At 35.2% G+C, this 19,692-nt stretch overlaps 1 protein-coding gene across 8 annotated transcripts in view; it reads right to left on the reverse strand.

Annotated features, from left to right (window-relative positions):
• Nucleotides 1-4,166: 4,166 nt before the first annotated feature.
• LOC136031809 (uncharacterized) overlaps nucleotides 4,167-19,692 on the reverse strand; it is a 135,644-nt gene continuing 120,118 nt past the window's right edge. For 6 of the 8 annotated variants that reach the window (XM_065711624.1, XM_065711621.1, XM_065711619.1 and 3 more), the window contains 2 exons: nucleotides 12,362-12,417; nucleotides 4,167-5,683 (listed from right to left, as the gene is read on the reverse strand). In XM_065711624.1, the coding sequence (XP_065567696.1) occupies nucleotides 5,464-5,683; nucleotides 12,362-12,417 (276 nt within the window). In that variant the 3' untranslated portion in view covers nucleotides 4,167-5,463. Of the gene's footprint in view, nucleotides 5,684-7,194; nucleotides 7,214-12,361; nucleotides 12,418-19,692 lie in introns of all 8 variants that reach the window. The other 2 variants (XM_065711620.1, XM_065711625.1) reach the window with 1 other exon arrangement.

Here is a 19,692-nt window from a genome sequence, read left to right on the forward strand (position 1 = left end):
ACTAAGGTCCTTTTGACCGTTAGATCATTTATTTGAAATTTTGCGCTAAAATTTCTACGCCTGGGGCAAGTCTCTATCCCTCCCCCCTCTGCTCCGCCTCCACATGAACCCTGGAAGATATGAAACGAAAATAAATAACTCTAGAAAGCCTATGAAACAAAACCTTGCAGAATGTCGGCATAGCTACCATATCAAAAATACTTTGAAAGGAATAAAAAATTCCTATTGCTGGACATGCTAACTTAGTTTTGAGGTTCAACGTCATATCGGAATATCGTTTAAGAGAATAGTTAGTAGAAATTTATGGTAAAATCGTTTATTATAAGATTCGGTGGAAGTCATTTTTTCGAAGGGAATCGGTGCTAAATAGATTTACGATATAAAGTGGTGGTTTCGTAACATTAAGCCCCGAGTGTGCTTAACCCCTGTGGCACCCAGGGTTATTTCATTGTCAATGGCTAAAATTTGAAAATATAAAAAAGAAGCTGTATCTCTGCCTTACTGCACTCGAAATAAGGCATCCTCATCTGACTGAAAAATTTAGAATTTTCACTTTTGTAGACGTCTTCCGCCTCAATTTAAAAATAATTCCTTGACTCTTCCTCATATAAGACTTATTGTCCATTTTAACAGTGACCTACAAACCATTCGTGTCTTTTATTCCCTTTTTTAACTCATTCAACAAGATTTCAGCACTTCAATTCTGCTTTTTCGTCGTTTTTTTTGGTTTTTATGTCGTTTTAACTTACATACCGATTATTTTGTATCTTTTTGGATTTGTCTTTCGTGCTATGTGCAATTTTAGCAAGCGAGTAATTTTGCATTCTAGCCAACTTGGTCCATTTCCAGTATATTAGCAGTAAATACTAATCGATCTTAGAGATAGCGATAGAGATATCTTTAGCTACATTCGGGAGATCCGACAAAATATCGATAAAAACACTACCATCGACTTCGAAAAGGGAAATCAAACAGTTTGATAATTTTCTATTTTTTTGATTGAGAAGACCTGAACGTTTAGGGAAACAAATTTCAAATTTTGGATTCAAATATCAGCAAGAAAAATATGTCAGAAGTATAGGCTATATATTCTAAGACTGGTTGAATAGTAGGGTGATCGAAATCATAAGGGTTTATTGTACCTTATAACTGATTTAAATGACGCTGTTATTTTCATCACACATATCATATGTATCAGAAAGGAAAATATTAAGTCTGAGTTTTTTTAAGACAGATTTTGCAGCTCAAATGGCTGAGCTTTCAGTATATGATACGAATAAGCTAAAATCCATCAATAGTTCGAATTGTTTCATTGCCAGGTTTATCGTTCGGTTTTCGCTTGCAACCAAGAAAGCATTACTTACTTACTTATATCCCGGATGTCCTCATTCCTCGGATGTCCTCATGGGTCCATCTATTTCACACATTCATGGATCAGTTTTTTATATCATGATCAGTCATCAGCTTGTTTGAGAAGGCGGAGGAGATCCCCTCCGAAGTTGTCTTGCCATCTCTTTCTAGGTGTTCCAGGTGGGTGGCTGCCGTGGACTCTTCCCTTCAAAGGTAAATTTTGGCAGGCGTGATTTTTCCATTCGGTGTAAGTGACCCAGCCACCTGAATTGCTGTAATCACACTTTGTTGAGAATTTTAGTTTCCCGTTTTAGTTGCCTTCGAAAGTCTTTATTGAAGATTCTGGCTAGATACGTTACACCAGCTATACAGTGGAGACAATTAGTCTTGAAGGCTGAAATACTGCATTCGTCCTCGATTTTTAGTGTCCATGTTTCTCAGGTGTACATGGGAACAGGGATGATTAGTGAGTTGAAGAGCCGGACCTTTAACTGTATTGGTAGGTGGTTATTTTTAAAGGGGGTAGGGAGCATTCTCTGAATCTTGGAGTTCCCAGGGCAAGTTTTCCTTTCATTTCATCGGGATAGCTGTTGTCCCTAGGCTTCAAGAGGCCTTGAAAAGTTGTGGAGAAAGAATGCAACCTTGTAGAACACCCAAGGTTGTTCCCAACTGTTCTGTTAGACCTTTTGGGGTTCGAACGCATTTACGGTAGTTTTTGTGCATGTTTTTGATTATGTTCAATACGTTTTCAGGAGCACCGTGATGGGCTAGTAGTCCATCACATCTTACTAAATCAAAGGCCTGTTTGAAATACATGAACAGCTGGTGGATTTCTTCGCCAAATTCAAGGTACTTTCTGTGAGTTGCCTTACTACAAAGATCTGGTCAGCGGCAAACCGTCCAGCTCAGAAACCAGCCTGTTAGTCGCTTATGACATGGTCTGTTATGGCTCTCATTTGGCTTAGAAAATATCCTTGTTATGAATTTAGCTGGGTGCCTTGTAGCGCTTATGGGCTGATATTTTCGGAGCCATTATTAGGGCCTTCCCTGTGAAGCCACGCTCTCTTGTAAAAGAGCACCAGAAGAGTAAGAGAGCAGACTTTTGTAAGAGAGTATGAGATAGTTGTAAAGGATAAGTACTCGGTTTTGTAAAAATGCGCATTAGTTTCTTAGTGCAACTTTGGTATAAATTTGCTTAGTAATTAGATGCATGTATTTTGAAGCTGACTAAAATAACACATTGCCAATTGTTTCTTATGCTTAGCGGAGTCTATAGTAAAGGTAAGGTAAAGGATACGGCATTAGACTTTACAGTCCCTACCGGCGGTGCTGATCTCCGTTTCATGGCCCTTCAGCCAGGAAGTGCAATGGGGGGTTGGGGGCCAGCCATCCTGTGCTTTCGCACACCCTTCCTGTTTACCTTCCCCAGATTTCTCCAGGTACCCATTTAGAGCTGGGTCGACTCTGGCTAAGCTTACAGAGTCACGCCACTGACCCCCGTCCCAACTGAAGAATTGGGTACACTGGGATTCGAACCCTCGTCCTCTCAGACAAAGGATCCCGAATCCAGCGCACCAACCAACTCGGCCAGGACGGCTATAGATCTATAGTAGCTGAGCGTATTAGCTGAATCGGACGAGAAATAGTCATACCCAGCAAAAAATAATTTTAGATTACCAGCAAAACATATCCCAACTAGTTAAGATAAATGGTTACATAATAATTAAGATTTTTTTTCTTGCAGAACTTCAAGCCTAGGAGCAACAGAACTACAAACAGATTATCCACAAGAGTAAATCAGAATATTGATCTTATAGTTGCAGACATGCTGCATGAGTGGTGGCGTCAATTGGGCAAGGGCGAGGGGGGGGGTGGGATGCGGTGTGAATTTACCTTCTCCAGAATTTGGGGAAAAAATTTAGAATGTTTTCATTCTAAAGTTCCTTGTGAATTTTTGTTGAAAAATAACAAAATTATCCACCCCCCAGATTTTTTAAAATACATTTGTATCCTCTACCCTTCATTAAATGAGTTGATGCTACTTTGTATGGTTTTATCACAATTATGTTTTCTGATCTGAATCGGCATAATTCTAAAAGTGTAAACTTGTTTTAATTGATATTTTTTTTTTTTATTCTTTAGCATAATCACAATATTAGAAGTCAAGTTTCCAATGCAAACTTATCGGCTTTAAATAAATTATGGGCTATTACAATTATTAGTTTTGGATGTGATCGTCTCTTACTAGGTTGCTAGCTAGCGCTGCAACCCGGATAAGGGAATGCATGGTTTTATTACAATTCTGTGTTCTAACCTAAATCGGCATAATTCTAAAAATGTAAACTTATTTCAATTGATATTCTTGATTTATCCTTTAGCATAATCACAACATTAAAAAGTCACGTTTTCAATACAAATTTAACAGCTTTAAATAAATTATGGGCTATTACAATTCTTAGTATTGCATGTGATCGTCTCTTACTAGATTGCTAGCTACCGCTGCAACCCAGACAAGGGAATGTATCGTTTTGCCACAATTCTGTTTTCTAACCTAAGTCGGCATAATTCTAAAACTGTAAACTTGTTTTAAACGATATTCTTTATTTACTCTTTAGTATAATCACAATATTAAAGTCGCGTTTCCAGTACAAACTTATCAGGTTTAAATGAATTAGGGGCTATTAGAATTCTTAGTATTGGATGTGATCGTTTCTTACTAAGTTGCTAGCTACCGCTGCAACCCGGACAATGGAATGTATGATTTTATCACAATTCTGTTTTCTAACCTGTATCGGCATAATTCTAAAAATGTAAACTTGTTTTAATCGATATTCTTTATTTATTCTTTTGCATAATCACAGTATTAAAAAGTCAGGTTTCCAATATAAACTTATCAACTTAAATAAACAAGGGAATGAATGTTATGACAGTACCAAGAGGTGTGTTAAATCACAAAGCACTTATAAACAAGGAGCCAGGATAATGTAGGTAGAAAAGACCAAAGAGTATGGGAAATCGGCAAGAGTCGGATTTTTGGTTTAACATGGGAAGATGGATAAATAAAGGATTGCAGCGCCACTTTTACTGCAGCGTCTCGAAACTCCAAAAATCCCTATAACACTCAAAGCAGAAGATTTCAAAGAGAATGGGGATAAATGAAATTATTAAACTGTCTTTTTTTATAATTAAAACAAAAACTCAATAATAGCAATAAGTAATAAGGATTCTAGTACTTGTATGATAAACACCCTACCGCTCAAATTGCTTATTCATTGCCGCATTATAGAACCTTCTTTTTACTCGTTTCTTTCAGCTTAGCGTGAGAAAAAACAAAGAGAGGTGACAGAATAGATGGAAAACATTTAATTTGGCAATATATTTGCACATTATGGGGGAGGTCAAAAGATTCTTACTACATAAAAAGCAGAATAATTATACCTAACACATTAGACATGAAGACCCACTATACACCCCCCCCCCTATTATGCAAATATATAGCCCGATTTTGTTCCTAAAGTATTATAATTTTATCTTACTTCGGTATATTTCATTAGGATTGAGCGTCAGAGAATTACTATTAGAAGAATATTAGGTAGGGGGTATATCATACAAATAACAGGATTTTTTTTTTTCAAGGATAATTTTAACTCAAAATCCAGTTTGCAGAAAGTAGATACACTAACCAATCATCATGGTCAGTTCGAAAAATATTGGCAGATGAAGCAGAATAGGTGAACAAAAGCTGGTACAGGTGAAAAAACTTGGTAACCTTTACAATCACCTAAATTTTAAAGAGCCTGGAAACACAAGTCTGCAGTAGTTGATAGTAACTGACTATTCAACATAGTGCAAAAATGTCAGGGTAAAATTGTGGATCAGATACTTTTAAGCGTCTTGGAAGGTAGTTGAATTTAGAAATGAAACTCTCGGGAGTAAATACATAGTCTTAATTGAACTGCGTGAAAATATTCTTCAATTCAAAAGAAATACAACGTCAGCGAAAGACACCAGACACAAGCTGCCATGAGTATCTTTTTACGACAACGCCAGTTTTCAATCTTGCTAGTTTCTCATACTCAATGGGAATGACTAGGATATACATTCTTATTTTGCTTATTTCGCATTCACCGGATGATACCTCACACTTCCATTAATACCAAGTTTATTTGACGCGGCGGGATGAATTTCAACAGGGAGCACTTTCAATGAACAGTTGGCTTTCGGTATTTTTAATTCTTTGCCCGGCACATCTTTGGCACACTTCCGGAAATACTGATTTTCTTCATCTTCTCTGTCGTCTTCAATGTCAACTAAATCACCATTTTCATCTGAACTAAAAAAAAGATTTAATCACTTAAAAAGAATCTATATATATAAACAATAAAACAGTAAATAAATTCAAAACGCAAAAGAACAGTAGAGATATAAATGATGAATTATTTAATTTCACAGGGTTTAGTTGATTTGAAGTGTTCAATAAAAATGGTTTCTTCCGTTTTTTTTTCTCTTCATGTTAAATGGAGAGATTTCCATCATGTTAAATGGAGAGATTTCTCTCATAAATAATTTTAGCGGACTGCTAAGAATAAATTTGCTTATGCCTTTTTTGTAACTTGAGCCTTACTAAACCATTTTTTAAACCAAACTGCCTTTCAACAACAAACCCGAGAAGTAATTAAAGTGAGAAAATCCCACTTTGTCAGTGACGAAAGCTATTGCAAGCAGATCTACATTCAGTTCCATCTCTAGGACCTTTTATTACTAGAATTGAATAAAAAGTAAGCACTTAACATAACATTCACAAAACGTTAAAAAAAAAGGAAAACTCTTATGTAAATAATATCAACAAACAACATGAATACACTTTTTCTTCTGTGCTATAATTTCATCCTCTATAAGTGTAGCGTTGAGTACATATTCCAAATTTCAGACGCATGTTCCCATGGCCCTATATTTACTCAACTGTAAAACTGTCAACTAAAAACTGTAAATAAAACATTTTATCTGCCTTTTCAATAAAAATAAAAAAAAGAAATATAACTAACCAAATAAAGGGATATTTCTATTTAGGTTTCAATCATTTACGATGTTACTTTGATAAGCAGCATTAGATGGGGTTGGGTTTTTGTTTTTCTCAGAGACCAAGTTGAGTTTCATCTCTCATCAGAAACCTATACTTCTGGAAACGAATAATATCACAAAACGAATAATATCACATATAGGGAATGTCGTATCCGTAGGGGGAAGAGGAAGATTGACACTCCCCTCTATATATTTATATATATATATATATATATATATATATATATATATATATATATATATATATATATATATATATATATACCCCCTCGAATAAAAATCCTAGAAACAGCTTTGCATAAGGGAAAACATTTTCTTCACGGTTAAGTAAAAAGCATATATAACTTGCAAGAGTGGAAACTGGAGCTACTGTCAACAACAAAAAATTACCAATGCTATCTAGTGTATCGTGTTTCTAGTCATTTTGCAGTTTAATAATAAGGGGAATTAGTGTAGTTGCCAAAATTAGTACAGTAATGAGTATCGGATTTCAGTTTAAGAAACTTATAAAGTTTGAAAAATAAATGCCAAGGAATGCCAAATGCTAGATGACCCTGGTGATTTCTTTTGGAGACAGGCGCCCCATTCCAATCTTACAAGTTACCAGTATTCTTTGGTCCTAAGTACAGCAACAATGGGGCAAGGGTTGTTCAACATGATAGGATTTGGATTTTCGAGCAGTAATATCTTAGTTCCGTCAACTGGAGTTTACTGTAAGATTTACTAGTATGTCAACGAATAAAAAACTATAAACTATAATACCTCATGAATCCTTGTGCGGCTGTAAAGAGGAAATTAGTTGTAAGTAAATTGTTGGACAAGTTGAAGATTAACTTTCCAAGTTTTAGACAGTTTCAAATATAATTCCAAATATTAAACAGTGGTGATTCAATTTCATGAAAGATGACGTTTAATAGTTAAGAAAGTTCGAAGTCATTAGATAGATCTTTTACCGACGAAAGTAACTTCAGTTTAAAAAATTGAAAAGTGGCTATTCATGTAGCCATTCCTTAAGATGGATATCTATTCGTTTTTGGTCAATTTGTTGACAAAAAAAAAGTGTTTGGACAAACAAGATAAAAACAAAGCAAGAGCAGCACAGATAAGATTAAATATTTTACTTGTAATTAATTCTTATCAGAAAAAAAAAATATTGTCCTTTTTTGTCATATTAGATGAGGCAAAAGCATATTTGGAAGTTTCCTTTAAGACTGAAAATTACCAAAAGTTGTAGAGATTTGTATAAGGTAAAAGTAACATAAAGTGACAAAATTTGAGAATAAGGTTAACCTGATTTAAAACAAAAGAAAAAACTACTGTCTCTGCTGCTCGGAGTGGCCATTCAGAATGTTGTTAGGAAGACAGGATAGGGTGAAAGAGGACTCTGGTTTACAATTAGAAAAGTTCAATTTCGATCATTTATTGTTGTGAACCGATCTTAGTTTAAAGATAATTGCCAAAAAATGCAAAACACTCTTTTAGTACTTGAATAGAAGGGTTATCATAGCCATAGGGGTTTATTCTGCATTAAAATTAATGTTACCAAGATTGCTATTACCACCCCACGCATTAACATCCCTGCCTCTTGTGAATATAATTTTTTTTTAGAAACCACTAAGGAGGCAATAAATTACTGATTACAAGTGAACATCTTCATAAGCATGTCTGATAATGCCTCCAAAAATGGCCACAAAATTAGAAACTACCTCACAGAAAAGTGCCTTTAAGTTATTTCTAAGGTTAAGCTTTTGTAAATTTTTTATGAAAAGTCTTCTTTCAATTTTGACGCCTCAATCTCTTTGATATTACTGTATGTTATACCTTCTTTTCTACCAAAAGGCAGAAAAAGAGATAAGCGCAACAGAGTAATGAATAGAGCCACGTCACCTAGAAACCATGAGGTCTGTAGTCTAAACATAGATATGGCAAGGTTGTCTCCTTTCAAGATTAACGTTTTGAATTCAAATCAAGTTGCCTTCAATCCACAGCTAATTGAAGAAAAAAAAACCAAGACAGTTGATAGTCTGAGTGAGAAAAACAGCTGACATAAGCCTTTTTCAGGAATGTATAGAAATGATACCATTTTCCCCTTGTTGATAGATCAGTGTATCATCCATCCCTCCATTTTGGGATAAAACTAAGGTATATAGTCATAGAACTGTAGGGATGATCAAGATTTCTGGGTTGACTAGTGACGAACAATGTTGAGTGGACTAGTATGCAAGTGGGGGGACTGAATTTGCTTGGACTCACAGGTGAACTGTAAACCTAACCCTAATAAGCTCGCCTACTTAGAGTCTCAGGCCGACTACCGTGTTTTTGGATTGACAGATGACCAACAAGTCTCCTGGACTCACAGGCAAACAGGGAGACCAAATAGTTTTCCAAGTGTTTAGGTAAATGACCTGGACAAACAACAGGAGTAGGTATGACCTTCAAATTGGAAAAATACTTGTCTATTAACTTTTGGAGAGGCACACCGGCCTAGAGTCTCAGGTAGGTTGACCAAATTTTAGAACTGACACATGACCATGACCATGAGTTAGTTGAGTTAGTGTAGACAAGGAACAGACACGATTTTACCCTTCTGAATAGAATTTGATTCCTAAAAATTACTTTGTGATACTTCCAGGCTGCTTTATGCTGCGAGTCGGTAGTAGTAGTTATTTTTGATTTCCCATCAATTTGGAATTTAAACAAAATTCTCTGAATCTCTCTGATAGTAAAATTCGAATCATAAAAATTATCATTGAGAACCACAAACCAATACCCCATACCCCCTTCTTTAAATTTAATTTCACATATAAGGAAGATGTAGAACAATAAATGGTGAGCTCATTGATCTTGACCCAAAAGATTGCCTTAGTCCAAATAAGAGCTTACAGTGTGAAAACAACCAAACTCGAATGCAAAAATGAAAGAGAAGAAGAAAGAAATATTGAGTTAGAAGAAAAACACCATCGCAATCTTCGACAGAAAAAAATATGGCACAAAACCCAGTTCAAACCTACAAAGATACCATTAACTAGACAACTGTTGAATATTTGGGATTATAGCACAACAGCTATAATCCCAAATATTTTCGTTTACTATAGGAACTATATCTAGCATCTGCTGTGTAATTATAGCGAATGCTTGTGTGTTCTTTTGCAGCGTATAATATTCCGTTTCACCATATATATTACTTGCATGGGAGTTGAACTAAATATTCCCAGGCGACTAGCCGGATCTTCCAAACCTAGACCAACAGATACACCTGGCCGTCCTTGGATAACTCTTTATTGTAGAGCAACAGTTGAGCACAGAGCATGTAAAGGTATTCTGAGCTCAGTTAGGCTTGCAGAACATGCATCTCTGGTGGCAACAGCCCAAACTTTTCCATACATATTTATTTCTTTGCCGTATAAAACAATATTCTGGGTCAAAGCAGTGAAAGGATCAGTCACACCAAGTGTGAACGATCACACAAAGCTCCGGCTAGTAACCGGAGAACGTCCGGTTCAAATCCCTCACTTACAGCGATTCTTTGAAGCAATTGTCTTTAAATAGCATTTTGGTGATTAGACTGTTTTTAAGTTTCCGCTAGGCTTAATAGAGCATGTTGTCGTAATTACTTAATTGTTGGATCATATACATGTGTATGTTTTTTTTAACGGTCGCTCCATATTAGATCAACCAGACTACGTCATAGTCATTACCTCAGATTTTGACGAAACTACGTAGTTATATTTTGTGGAAGAGAGCAGCGAGCCATATTTTTCCAAGTAGCTCTACAGTTTTAGCTTTATGGTCATTCCAGATTTTCAGGATTTTGACTTTTTCATTATATCTCGGAACACAAATGCTAGAACTCTGCCCTTTTGAAAAATGATTTTTACCGTCTATATTTATGCAATAGTTTTATTTAATATTATCATTACATTTGGTTATTATATAAGAAATATAAAATAAAAAAATGACTTACTGGACACTCCCAGAGATAAAATGAACTATATTAGTGAAGAAGCGTAAAATTTTCAGGAAATACTAAAGTTTCGTACTAAAAGGATTAGTGTAAAATACTTAAATTCTGTTCATTACCGTGCAGTCTCACTGCATTATTCAAGATCTCAGGCTTTGCTCCAGAAGCACAAGGTTCTGAAGAATAGCAAGAACTAACTGAGTTCTAGTGGAAACTATGCGTTTAAAGTTAAGCATCCATCTTTTGGGCATAAACTGGGCACTCATATTCCACCTAGCATCGATTATGCCTACCCAGAAAATTATTTATTTATTAGTGAGTAGTCTTCAATGAAACTGTGACTTTAGAATTTCCCAAATAATTTGGTAAAGTCTTTCCATTGTTGTATAGTAGATTAAAATGCTACATGCAGCTTCCTTTACACCAATGATTAAATGGAAATGTTTCTGTTTTCCTACTGTTTCTATATTTTTTGGTTAATGTCTTCTTGTTTCCCAGGCAAACAGCTCCCTATTCCCGATGTTTATGGGGAAAACCCCTAAAAAAAGATGTGTTCCAAGAATTCGCCTTGAATATCCGATCAGAGATGTCAAGAGCCAAATCAAATATCAGGGCAGGACACTTGTCATACTATCCCTAACAAGGCCCTCTAAAACACAACAGAAAACAGCTTCTCCTACCGTTGTCTGTACATGTGTTTTAAATTTTAAGATTTATCCCCCCCCCCTGTATAACCCCTTTTCCTGTCAGTTTTTATTCATAACGGAGATATTGCAACTCTAAATAAAAGTATTGCTGCCCACCCATGCATTTAAAACCTTCAAGTTGTCATTCATTGCAAAACGGAAGCAACACATTGGCAATATCGAGAATCAAAATTCCATTTATTAGTTCCAATTATTTATTAGTTCCATTAATTCCAGATATTATTTATACTGTCCCAGTGTATCTTTTATTGGAGTTTGAATCACAATGGGTCTAAAAATGAATATATTGGAGGTTCTCACGACTGACAAACTTGCACAATTGCTAGCATCTTTAGCCTGGCCTCTTAGCGTGGGTACATATGAATCAAGGCATTGATGGCCAGGAATTAAAATCGTAGAAAAATAAATTTTAACATGAAATTAAAAAATCCCCATGGGAAAAACATAATTCCTTGCTGCGTCCCTTACAATATCTTATAATGAAATTTTTATTGAGCAAGTATTGTCAGAAATCGGGGAAAAAGCTAGACCTGCATTTCGCACTCCCTTTAATTTAAAAACAATTTTGCCATCCCTGGCGGTGAACACCTCTACTGTTAAACCTTGATTTTAACGCCAAAATACTATTTTAATCACTTCAAAATTTAAGAATTCGAGACAGTTCGCACTATTTTTAAAGTCAAAGTGGAGACTGAAATATATCCCCCCCCCTTCCACCCTGCATTTCAATTTATAAATCACTCTAAATTTTTGCCAAGAACGACACCTGCTATTCCTTTCTTTCCAAAGCCGTAAATCGCGAATTACAATAGGTATTAAAATTATACTTAATGCATTTAAGATTTTATCCCCAAAGGGCCAAACACATTCGTTTTTCAATCAAATCTACTGTCAACAAATTTTCAACCACGATAAATTTAACCAAAATTATGAAGAGCATGACCCTTCAAGTGCAATATGTTTTATATTTTCCTCTGTGTTGTCCTTTAAGTTTCTTTATTCTAGTTTTAGCTATTTTGGGTCCAAAAAAAACCTTTTCCCCCTTCTGATAAATTCTCCTCTACATGTTTAAACAAAAATAGTTGCACTTTATTTCCTTTATAAATAAAGTTTGAAAAGTAAGAACTTCTTTCAGGGTAAACAGAAGTAACAGAGAAAAATAATTTGCCAAGTAAGAGGAAAAAAACTTGAAAATTTTATTTTACCGAAAAAACTTCAAGAATGAAATTCAACAAAATAAAACCAATAAAAGAAAACTTACGCACAAATTCCATCTATCGCACTGTTTTGAGTTCGACTCCCAAAACTTGACTTAATCTAAAAAAAAATAATAATAAAGCTTAGCTAGACATACCTGAATATTAAGATGGTGAATGAAGAAAAAATAAGAAAAAAATCAGCAGTAATGAGCAGTCCATTCCACAGTTGGAAGAGGAGGTGGTTAGCACGGCAACATAGTCTAACCCTCGTTTTTAATAGTTTAAACTATAAGACTATTCTTTAAAACAGATTTTAAATAAGTCTGAATTTGAAATTCTAAAATTTGAAAGACTGAAGAAATAATCAAATTTATATTAAATTAATTAAAACATCAATAATCATGAGTTTTAGAATGCCACACCCCAGGATTAATGCATCTTGATAAATACAAGCATTTTACGGCATTTGTTGATTTTCCAAAGGGATGAATTTTCTGAAAACAGTGGATAAAATTTAATATACAACCTACACGAATATTTCGGCTGTATAACCAACAACTGTATTCAGTGGTTGTTGGTTATAATTTGCAAATATAATACAAAACAAAGAAACTAACTAAAAATTTATCGATAAAAACATTTTCCTACTAAGCAAAAACTAACTAAACTAAGCTACTAAACTGCATAACAAAAATTAAAGGCGTCATTACCTCACACAGGTTCAGCCAAGACTGATAAAAAAAAGGTCATTGATACATGCTATTCCAATCGATTGATACCGGGACCATTCCTTATTGCAGTATTGGCTGTTTTTACACCTAACCTTGTGTCTTTTGGATAACAGTTCATTTTCATTGGCTACTGATTTTAATCTATAATGTGTTAAATCCCTTTTTTGTAATTAGAATTGGGTTCATAGGGTTAAGTGTGCATTCACCCACTTCTTATATTTTACTAGAGGTGGCTTTTGGTTATGTAGGTGACATATTAGCTTAGACTGTGTATCATTTTGAATTCATTGTTTTCAGAAAATTCTTTGCTATCTTTTTACGCTTTGTAAGAAAGAAAGGCAACATGATCTTCATTATTATTTATCACAAAGGGCAATTCCTAAAACGATAGATAAACTCAAATTTTAGAAAAAAAACTACCCTTCAAAAGACTAAATTAAAACTTGATGACTGAAGAGTTAATACGCACGATTTCTATTATCACGCTCAGTGTAAAAGATAACAGAATGTTGTTTTGTTGGCGAAATCAATTCGTGTACTAATGATCTTTGCTCCCTTTATCAAGATAAGAAAACAATTCGAGAAGAAGAAAAAACGAAGATATTTTCTGCGAGTGAAAATGAAAATGGAATGCGAATATTTCCGCCGAGACCTCCGCTGGGCCGTCTTCAGCAACCGCTGAAATAAATACAAACATATTATAATATAATATGTTTTATGTATTATAATATAATATCTTATAAAAACATATTATAATATAGAAAATATTATAATATAAAAGGTTTTTGTGTGCTTTTTAGTTTTTTGTGTGCTTTTTTCTTTTTTGTTCATTTAATTGTAGTTTGGAGAGAGTGTTTGCTTGGTTGTTGCATTTTGGTACTTACAGTGTCTATGGATTCCCTTGTTGTTTTTTCTTTCGTATTTCAAGTCGAATTATCTGTGAGTTTTAATGCTTTTATTTTTCAGTGGGAGAGGCAAGGGGGGGGGACTCCTTGATGTGATGTCAATGCACGATAATGGTTAATCAAGCTCATGGGATCCCTGCATCTAGACTGGAAGAATTTGTAAGAAAATCAGCCCTCTTTAGTAATGTATTCCAAACGCCCGTAGTCCATGATAATAATAAAATTTTAAACTCTATTTTAGTCCCCCCAAATAAATATTTGTTTTCTCATAAAATAGCTCATAAAAACCAAAATATGAGGAGAATATCTTTTTGGAACTATCGTGGTTGGAGGAGTGGGCAAGGTGTGACTGAAATTTTTTTATTTGAATCGGGCACAGATATTCTTGGGGTTTGTGAAACATTTTTAGATGAAAACTCGACAAATAAAATTAATATTAGCGATTTTCAATTCTTTCACGTAGGCAGAAATGAAGACAAAGCAAGGTGGTTTAGCAATACTAGTTAAAAAATTATATTCCGGCGCGACTGAGAGAAGAATTTCTATATCTGAATGCTGAGATGGTTTTTGAAAGCTGTATTATTGAATGTTTTTTACCAAATAATGAAAAATTTTTAATTACTGGAATTTATCGCCCTCCCTCATCTAGCATGACAGACTTTATTTTGAAAATAATAATTAATAATTTATTTGTTACCCGCTTGTTTTGACAAATTAAGCGGAGTAAAAACATTAAGGAAAGAAAAACGAAATAACACAAACAATACAATTAATACAGTCTAATCAAAGGGTGGTAAGGGCCCAAGCGTTGACAGGCCTCAGCACCTAATCTAGCATAGAGTTTTTTATAAACGAAAATAATATCAGTGGCACAAAACTTTCTGATAATCTTCTGATTTCTATAAAAACGCGGCAGATACAATAAATATTTACAATAACGAAAATACATAACTCTTATGCCCTGCAAATCTTGATTATTAAACAACGGGCGCAAACCGGAAAGAAACAATATAGAATGATCGCAATATGTAGAATGAAGTCTGGATAAAGCCTTTGGTGAAAATCTGCCTCGGTTCGGGACAATTTTCGCGTACCCTTTTTTAAGTTTACTTTTAATATCATTTAGCCCACAGGATCGAAAAGCCGATAAAGATGAACAAATACTAATACCAAGCCACCGAATCGAAGAAACGAGCTTAACTGAAAAATAACCACAATCAAGATCACTACTTTGATGCTTAGCATTAAAAACTAAATATTCACATTTTTCAGTATTAAGTTTGAGGCCGATTTCCTCAAAAGACTTAGAAACAAGCTGGGTCGACTTAATTAGGCTAGATTTAGTGCGGCTGATCAAAAGTAAATCATCTGCATATGCAATGTACGAAAGATTAGTTAGGCCTAAAAAACATGATGGATTAATACGTGGCAAAACAGAATAAAGACAAGCATTAAAAAGATAAGGGGATAAGACTCCTCCTTGCCTAAGACCAGAACGGATGGGGATATTACCAACGTAGGTGTCACCTGACTTGAGTCGAACATATGAATTAGCATACCAAAAACGAAGAGTTGATATAATAGACACATTTGCACCAAGTTGGATTAAAGAATACCAAAGTTGGTTATGACAAATTGAATCAAAAGCTTTTGAAACATCGAGTGCACAAAAATGAACCTCAAAACCATTTTTATGCGCTTCAAGTAATAGCGAAACTATAGCACGATGAGCATGTTGGCATCCTATATACGACTTAAAGCCAAACTGATTAGACATATAATCTACATTAGACAGGAGATCAGGGAGCAAAACATATTCAAATACTTTACTTAAAGTACAAGCAACCGTAATAGGCCTATACGAAGCGCAACTAGTTGGGTCCTTACCACGTTTCAAAATTAACGTAATGTTACCAACTAAAAAAGAATCAGGGACTAAAGAAGAGCACAAACACATCTGAAAAAGTAACTGCAAGTGATAAACTAATTCCTCCGAATCGATGTTGAGGTGAAAAGCACTGATCTCGTCTATATCATAAGATTTCGATTTAAGTCTCTCTACACTTCTTTTGACACGGTCAACACTAACGGGAGGTACATGACCTTGAATGATTTTGTTAGGCAACAGATTGGAACAGAGTTTGGCAAAACGAAAATGAACCGCATATATCACTGTATCGAAAATGTTACTATAATGATTGATCCATGATGCATTAGGGATTCGGTCAGCCGTAGGCGATCTATCAAACTTCGCGACATTAATCACTTTTTTCCACTGGCTAGGAGACTTAGGAAATTCAGCACCATTGTACCTAATTTTTCGAAGATAGCGTTTAAAATCAAGCTTTGTTCTTTGTTTAATATCGAAAACATTACCCCTTAAGGGGCGGCCGCAAGCTATCCGAATTTTTAGCCACAACTTAGCCCGATTTTTTATTGTTTTGAGCTCTGGGTCATTCTTCCAAATTGAACTTCTTGTTTTTGCTCTAAAGCGACATAGGGGAACAGCTACTTCTTCAGACCTCTTTAAGCACGATACAATGTGGCTATAATAAATATTAAGCTGAATTCTGGCTTGTGGGGACCCAACGCTTGTACACAACAGATTAAAAGGGACTTTAATCGTTGATAGAAGGCTAACAAGCGTAGAAAAATAAAGAGGCCAGTCAGCTTTGTTCCATTCTCTTTTAGAAATCCATTTTCTAGAATTGGGACGAAGGTTCTTCTCCGCATTAGCATTAAGGGTAACAGTGAGGGATAGGGGGAGATGGTCGTAATCACGCTCATCCTGATCAACATGGACTTCGCCACAGATGAGACCAGAAGAAACGATACAATGGTCAATGTCTGAAAGTGAGCCACTATTATGGATATAGGAATGGGAGGCATCTTTCTTCAAAATTTTGTAACTATTCGGTAAGGAATCTAACAGAAGCTCAGTCCGCACTGATGAAGAGTTAATGTTACAGTTCAGATCACCGATTAATAACCAATCCAGTCCATTACTCTCAATGCCATTCAAAAGACTTTTTATTAATGAGCAAAATTTTGTAAATTTAGTTAAACTTCGGAGGGATTTCTGGTCGCAGGGGAGATAAACATTAATGAGGACAAGGTTGGCAAGACGAATAGCAATTAACAATCACTCTCGTGATAGCATAAAGGGGGTGGTGAAAACAGCGTCTTTTTTATTAAACATGCTAGGCCACCTGATGGTCTGCCAGAGGTTTTGCGTGCACTTTTAGAAAAAACTGAGTGTTCGTTACTTCTCTGTAGGGAGTTTAAGCTCACTAAAGGTAGGAGATGCTCCTGGAGGAATAAAACATCAAAATTTTCTAATTTCTGATCTAAAGAAACGTCTTTATCCTTAGTACCGTTAATATTGAACGAACATATAGTGAAATTAGTCTTAGCACTCATTTTCTAGTATAGGACGATCGTTTCGACAGAAGTTCACGAAGAATTCGGCATTTCATTGAAAATGACACATGATTGCCTTGATAGTTCGCACATTTTGGTGTAGCCTGGCACGGAGAATCAGGCGAGGATTCATGTTGCCCTGCGCAACGGGAGCAGCATTTTTCTTTATCACAATTTGATTTTAAGTGATTTGGTGATTGGCAATTATAACAGCATTTGGGTGGGCGTTGGTATTCGTAAACTCGATATATCTCATACCCAATCTTTATACCAAGTCGAAGTGCATTAGCGAGCGCAACAGCGTTTTCAAAAAACACTCTAACAGCCAAAGAATTGCCTATTCGCTTCGCATCAGTAATATTATTGCAATCAATTAACATTTCCTCATCAAAATTGGTCGGTATACCTTTAATGATTCCAATATATTTCGTTTCTTTTACTTTGACGTCACAATCTCTCATTACAGTTGGAACGGCATTGCAAAAGTTCCTTGCAGCAATCTTGTCAATTCGTACCACTAGCTTATCGCCAGAGGGCTTAATACTGTGAATACATTCATGACCTGGAATAGAGTCTATTATTTCGCGACGCTTGGCAGGATTATCTAATTCTGATGGGACTTTAGAAATAACAACGGTCGTCAGATCGGGATTCAATGACTGAGCGCCAGGGCTGCTAAGAGGGGGGAATTTAAGATCATACGACGAAATCTTCTCACGGATTTGCTTAAGTTCCGAATCAATGCTTACAAGCTTTGAGGCGAAGCTAGAATAAGCCACAGCAGGAATAACAGGAACCTCGGTAGGTAAAATAATCACGTATGTAGGCAAAGACAAATTTTCGCTGTCGCATTTCTGGAAGATTTCCATCATGTCCTTAATGTGCCGGTAATTAGCTTGATCGCCTTGGCGTCTTTGCACACGTTCACCCTCGTAAACATGAGACCAAAGTTCTATTTTAGCCGCCATAATAGACTTCTCATCGAAAAACCCAACAGCATGGTTAGCAATAACTTCATCACTTACTCCTTTTTTAAGATTTGATTGCACGAAATTCAACACTGACGAATGTACATATTCCGTCATAATGGTATAACCAACAAATATGGACAATTAGCCAAAGTCAAAAATCGAATCAGTTTATTACTCACCATGCTGTCAAACAGCTAACATCCGATTAAATTAGTTTCAAAATAATCCTTTTCAAAGTAACTGAATTCGTTATTTTCGTCACACTAAAGTAGACCGGTTTTACTCACAGTTCATAAATATCCGATTCAAACCAAATCCTTTTACTTTGAACTCCGAATCAATATAATCCAGTTATTTGAGATGTTCTCACTCTGAAAGCTAGGTTACAAAATATGTTAAGCGTGATATCAAATCTTCGAATGCCATTTTTATTCTTGGGGACTTCAATATTGACTTAATGGGATGCCTCCCATCAAGCCTGCAAAGGATTGACCAACATATCCATCAGTTTTTAGAATGTAACCTTTCACATGGTATGAGCCCAGTATGTTTTATTCAGACACGAATTACAAATTCATCTTTTTCTCTGATTGATAAAATTTTTGCACCTTATCCATGTGAGGCTACATTCGTGGTTATGGAAGATACGTCTGATCATTGTATTTTAATTCAATTTATTCAAACTTCAAACTTCATGTATTTAATTTATGTTCATTCATTTCAATTCATGTATTTAATTCAAACTTCAGAGCGCAAAAGATAGCCAATAAAGAAAACCCTATGAAAAGGAGAAATTTTTCAAAAGTAAATATGAGTGAACTGAAATCTAGTCTTAGTGATATAGAATGGAGTGAAGTTACTAACGAGAATGATTCAAATACATCCTAGGATGTATTTTATCGAATTCTGAACGAAAAAATGAATCTTCATTGCCCATATAGAGCTACATACCGGAAAAGAAACTCACCCAAAAAACCTTGGATAAGTTTATCGCTTTTAAAATCTATCAAGGAAAAAAATCGACCCTATAAGATAAAAAATGAAATACCTCTCAACTCATAATGTACAGCAATTCAAAAATTATAAAAATTTGCTGGTTAAAATTCTTAGAACAAGTGAACAAATTTATTATGAAAATTCATTTAAAAAATCGGATTCACCTCGGACTACATGGAAATTAATCAAGGAAAAAATTGGAAACAATACTAAGACATCACACCCTGAAGTTATCATAAATAAAAGTGGTGTTGAATTGAAGGGGAAGGATGTTGTTGCAGATTATTTTTGTAATTACTTTTCCCATTTTAGTGCTACTGCTGATCTGAAATCCCCTGAATCTCAACTTGGTTCATATAAAGATTATTTG

Source organism: Artemia franciscana, chromosome 10, assembly GCF_032884065.1.
Source record: "Artemia franciscana chromosome 10, ASM3288406v1, whole genome shotgun sequence".
NCBI lineage: Eukaryota > Metazoa > Arthropoda > Branchiopoda > Anostraca > Artemiidae > Artemia > Artemia franciscana.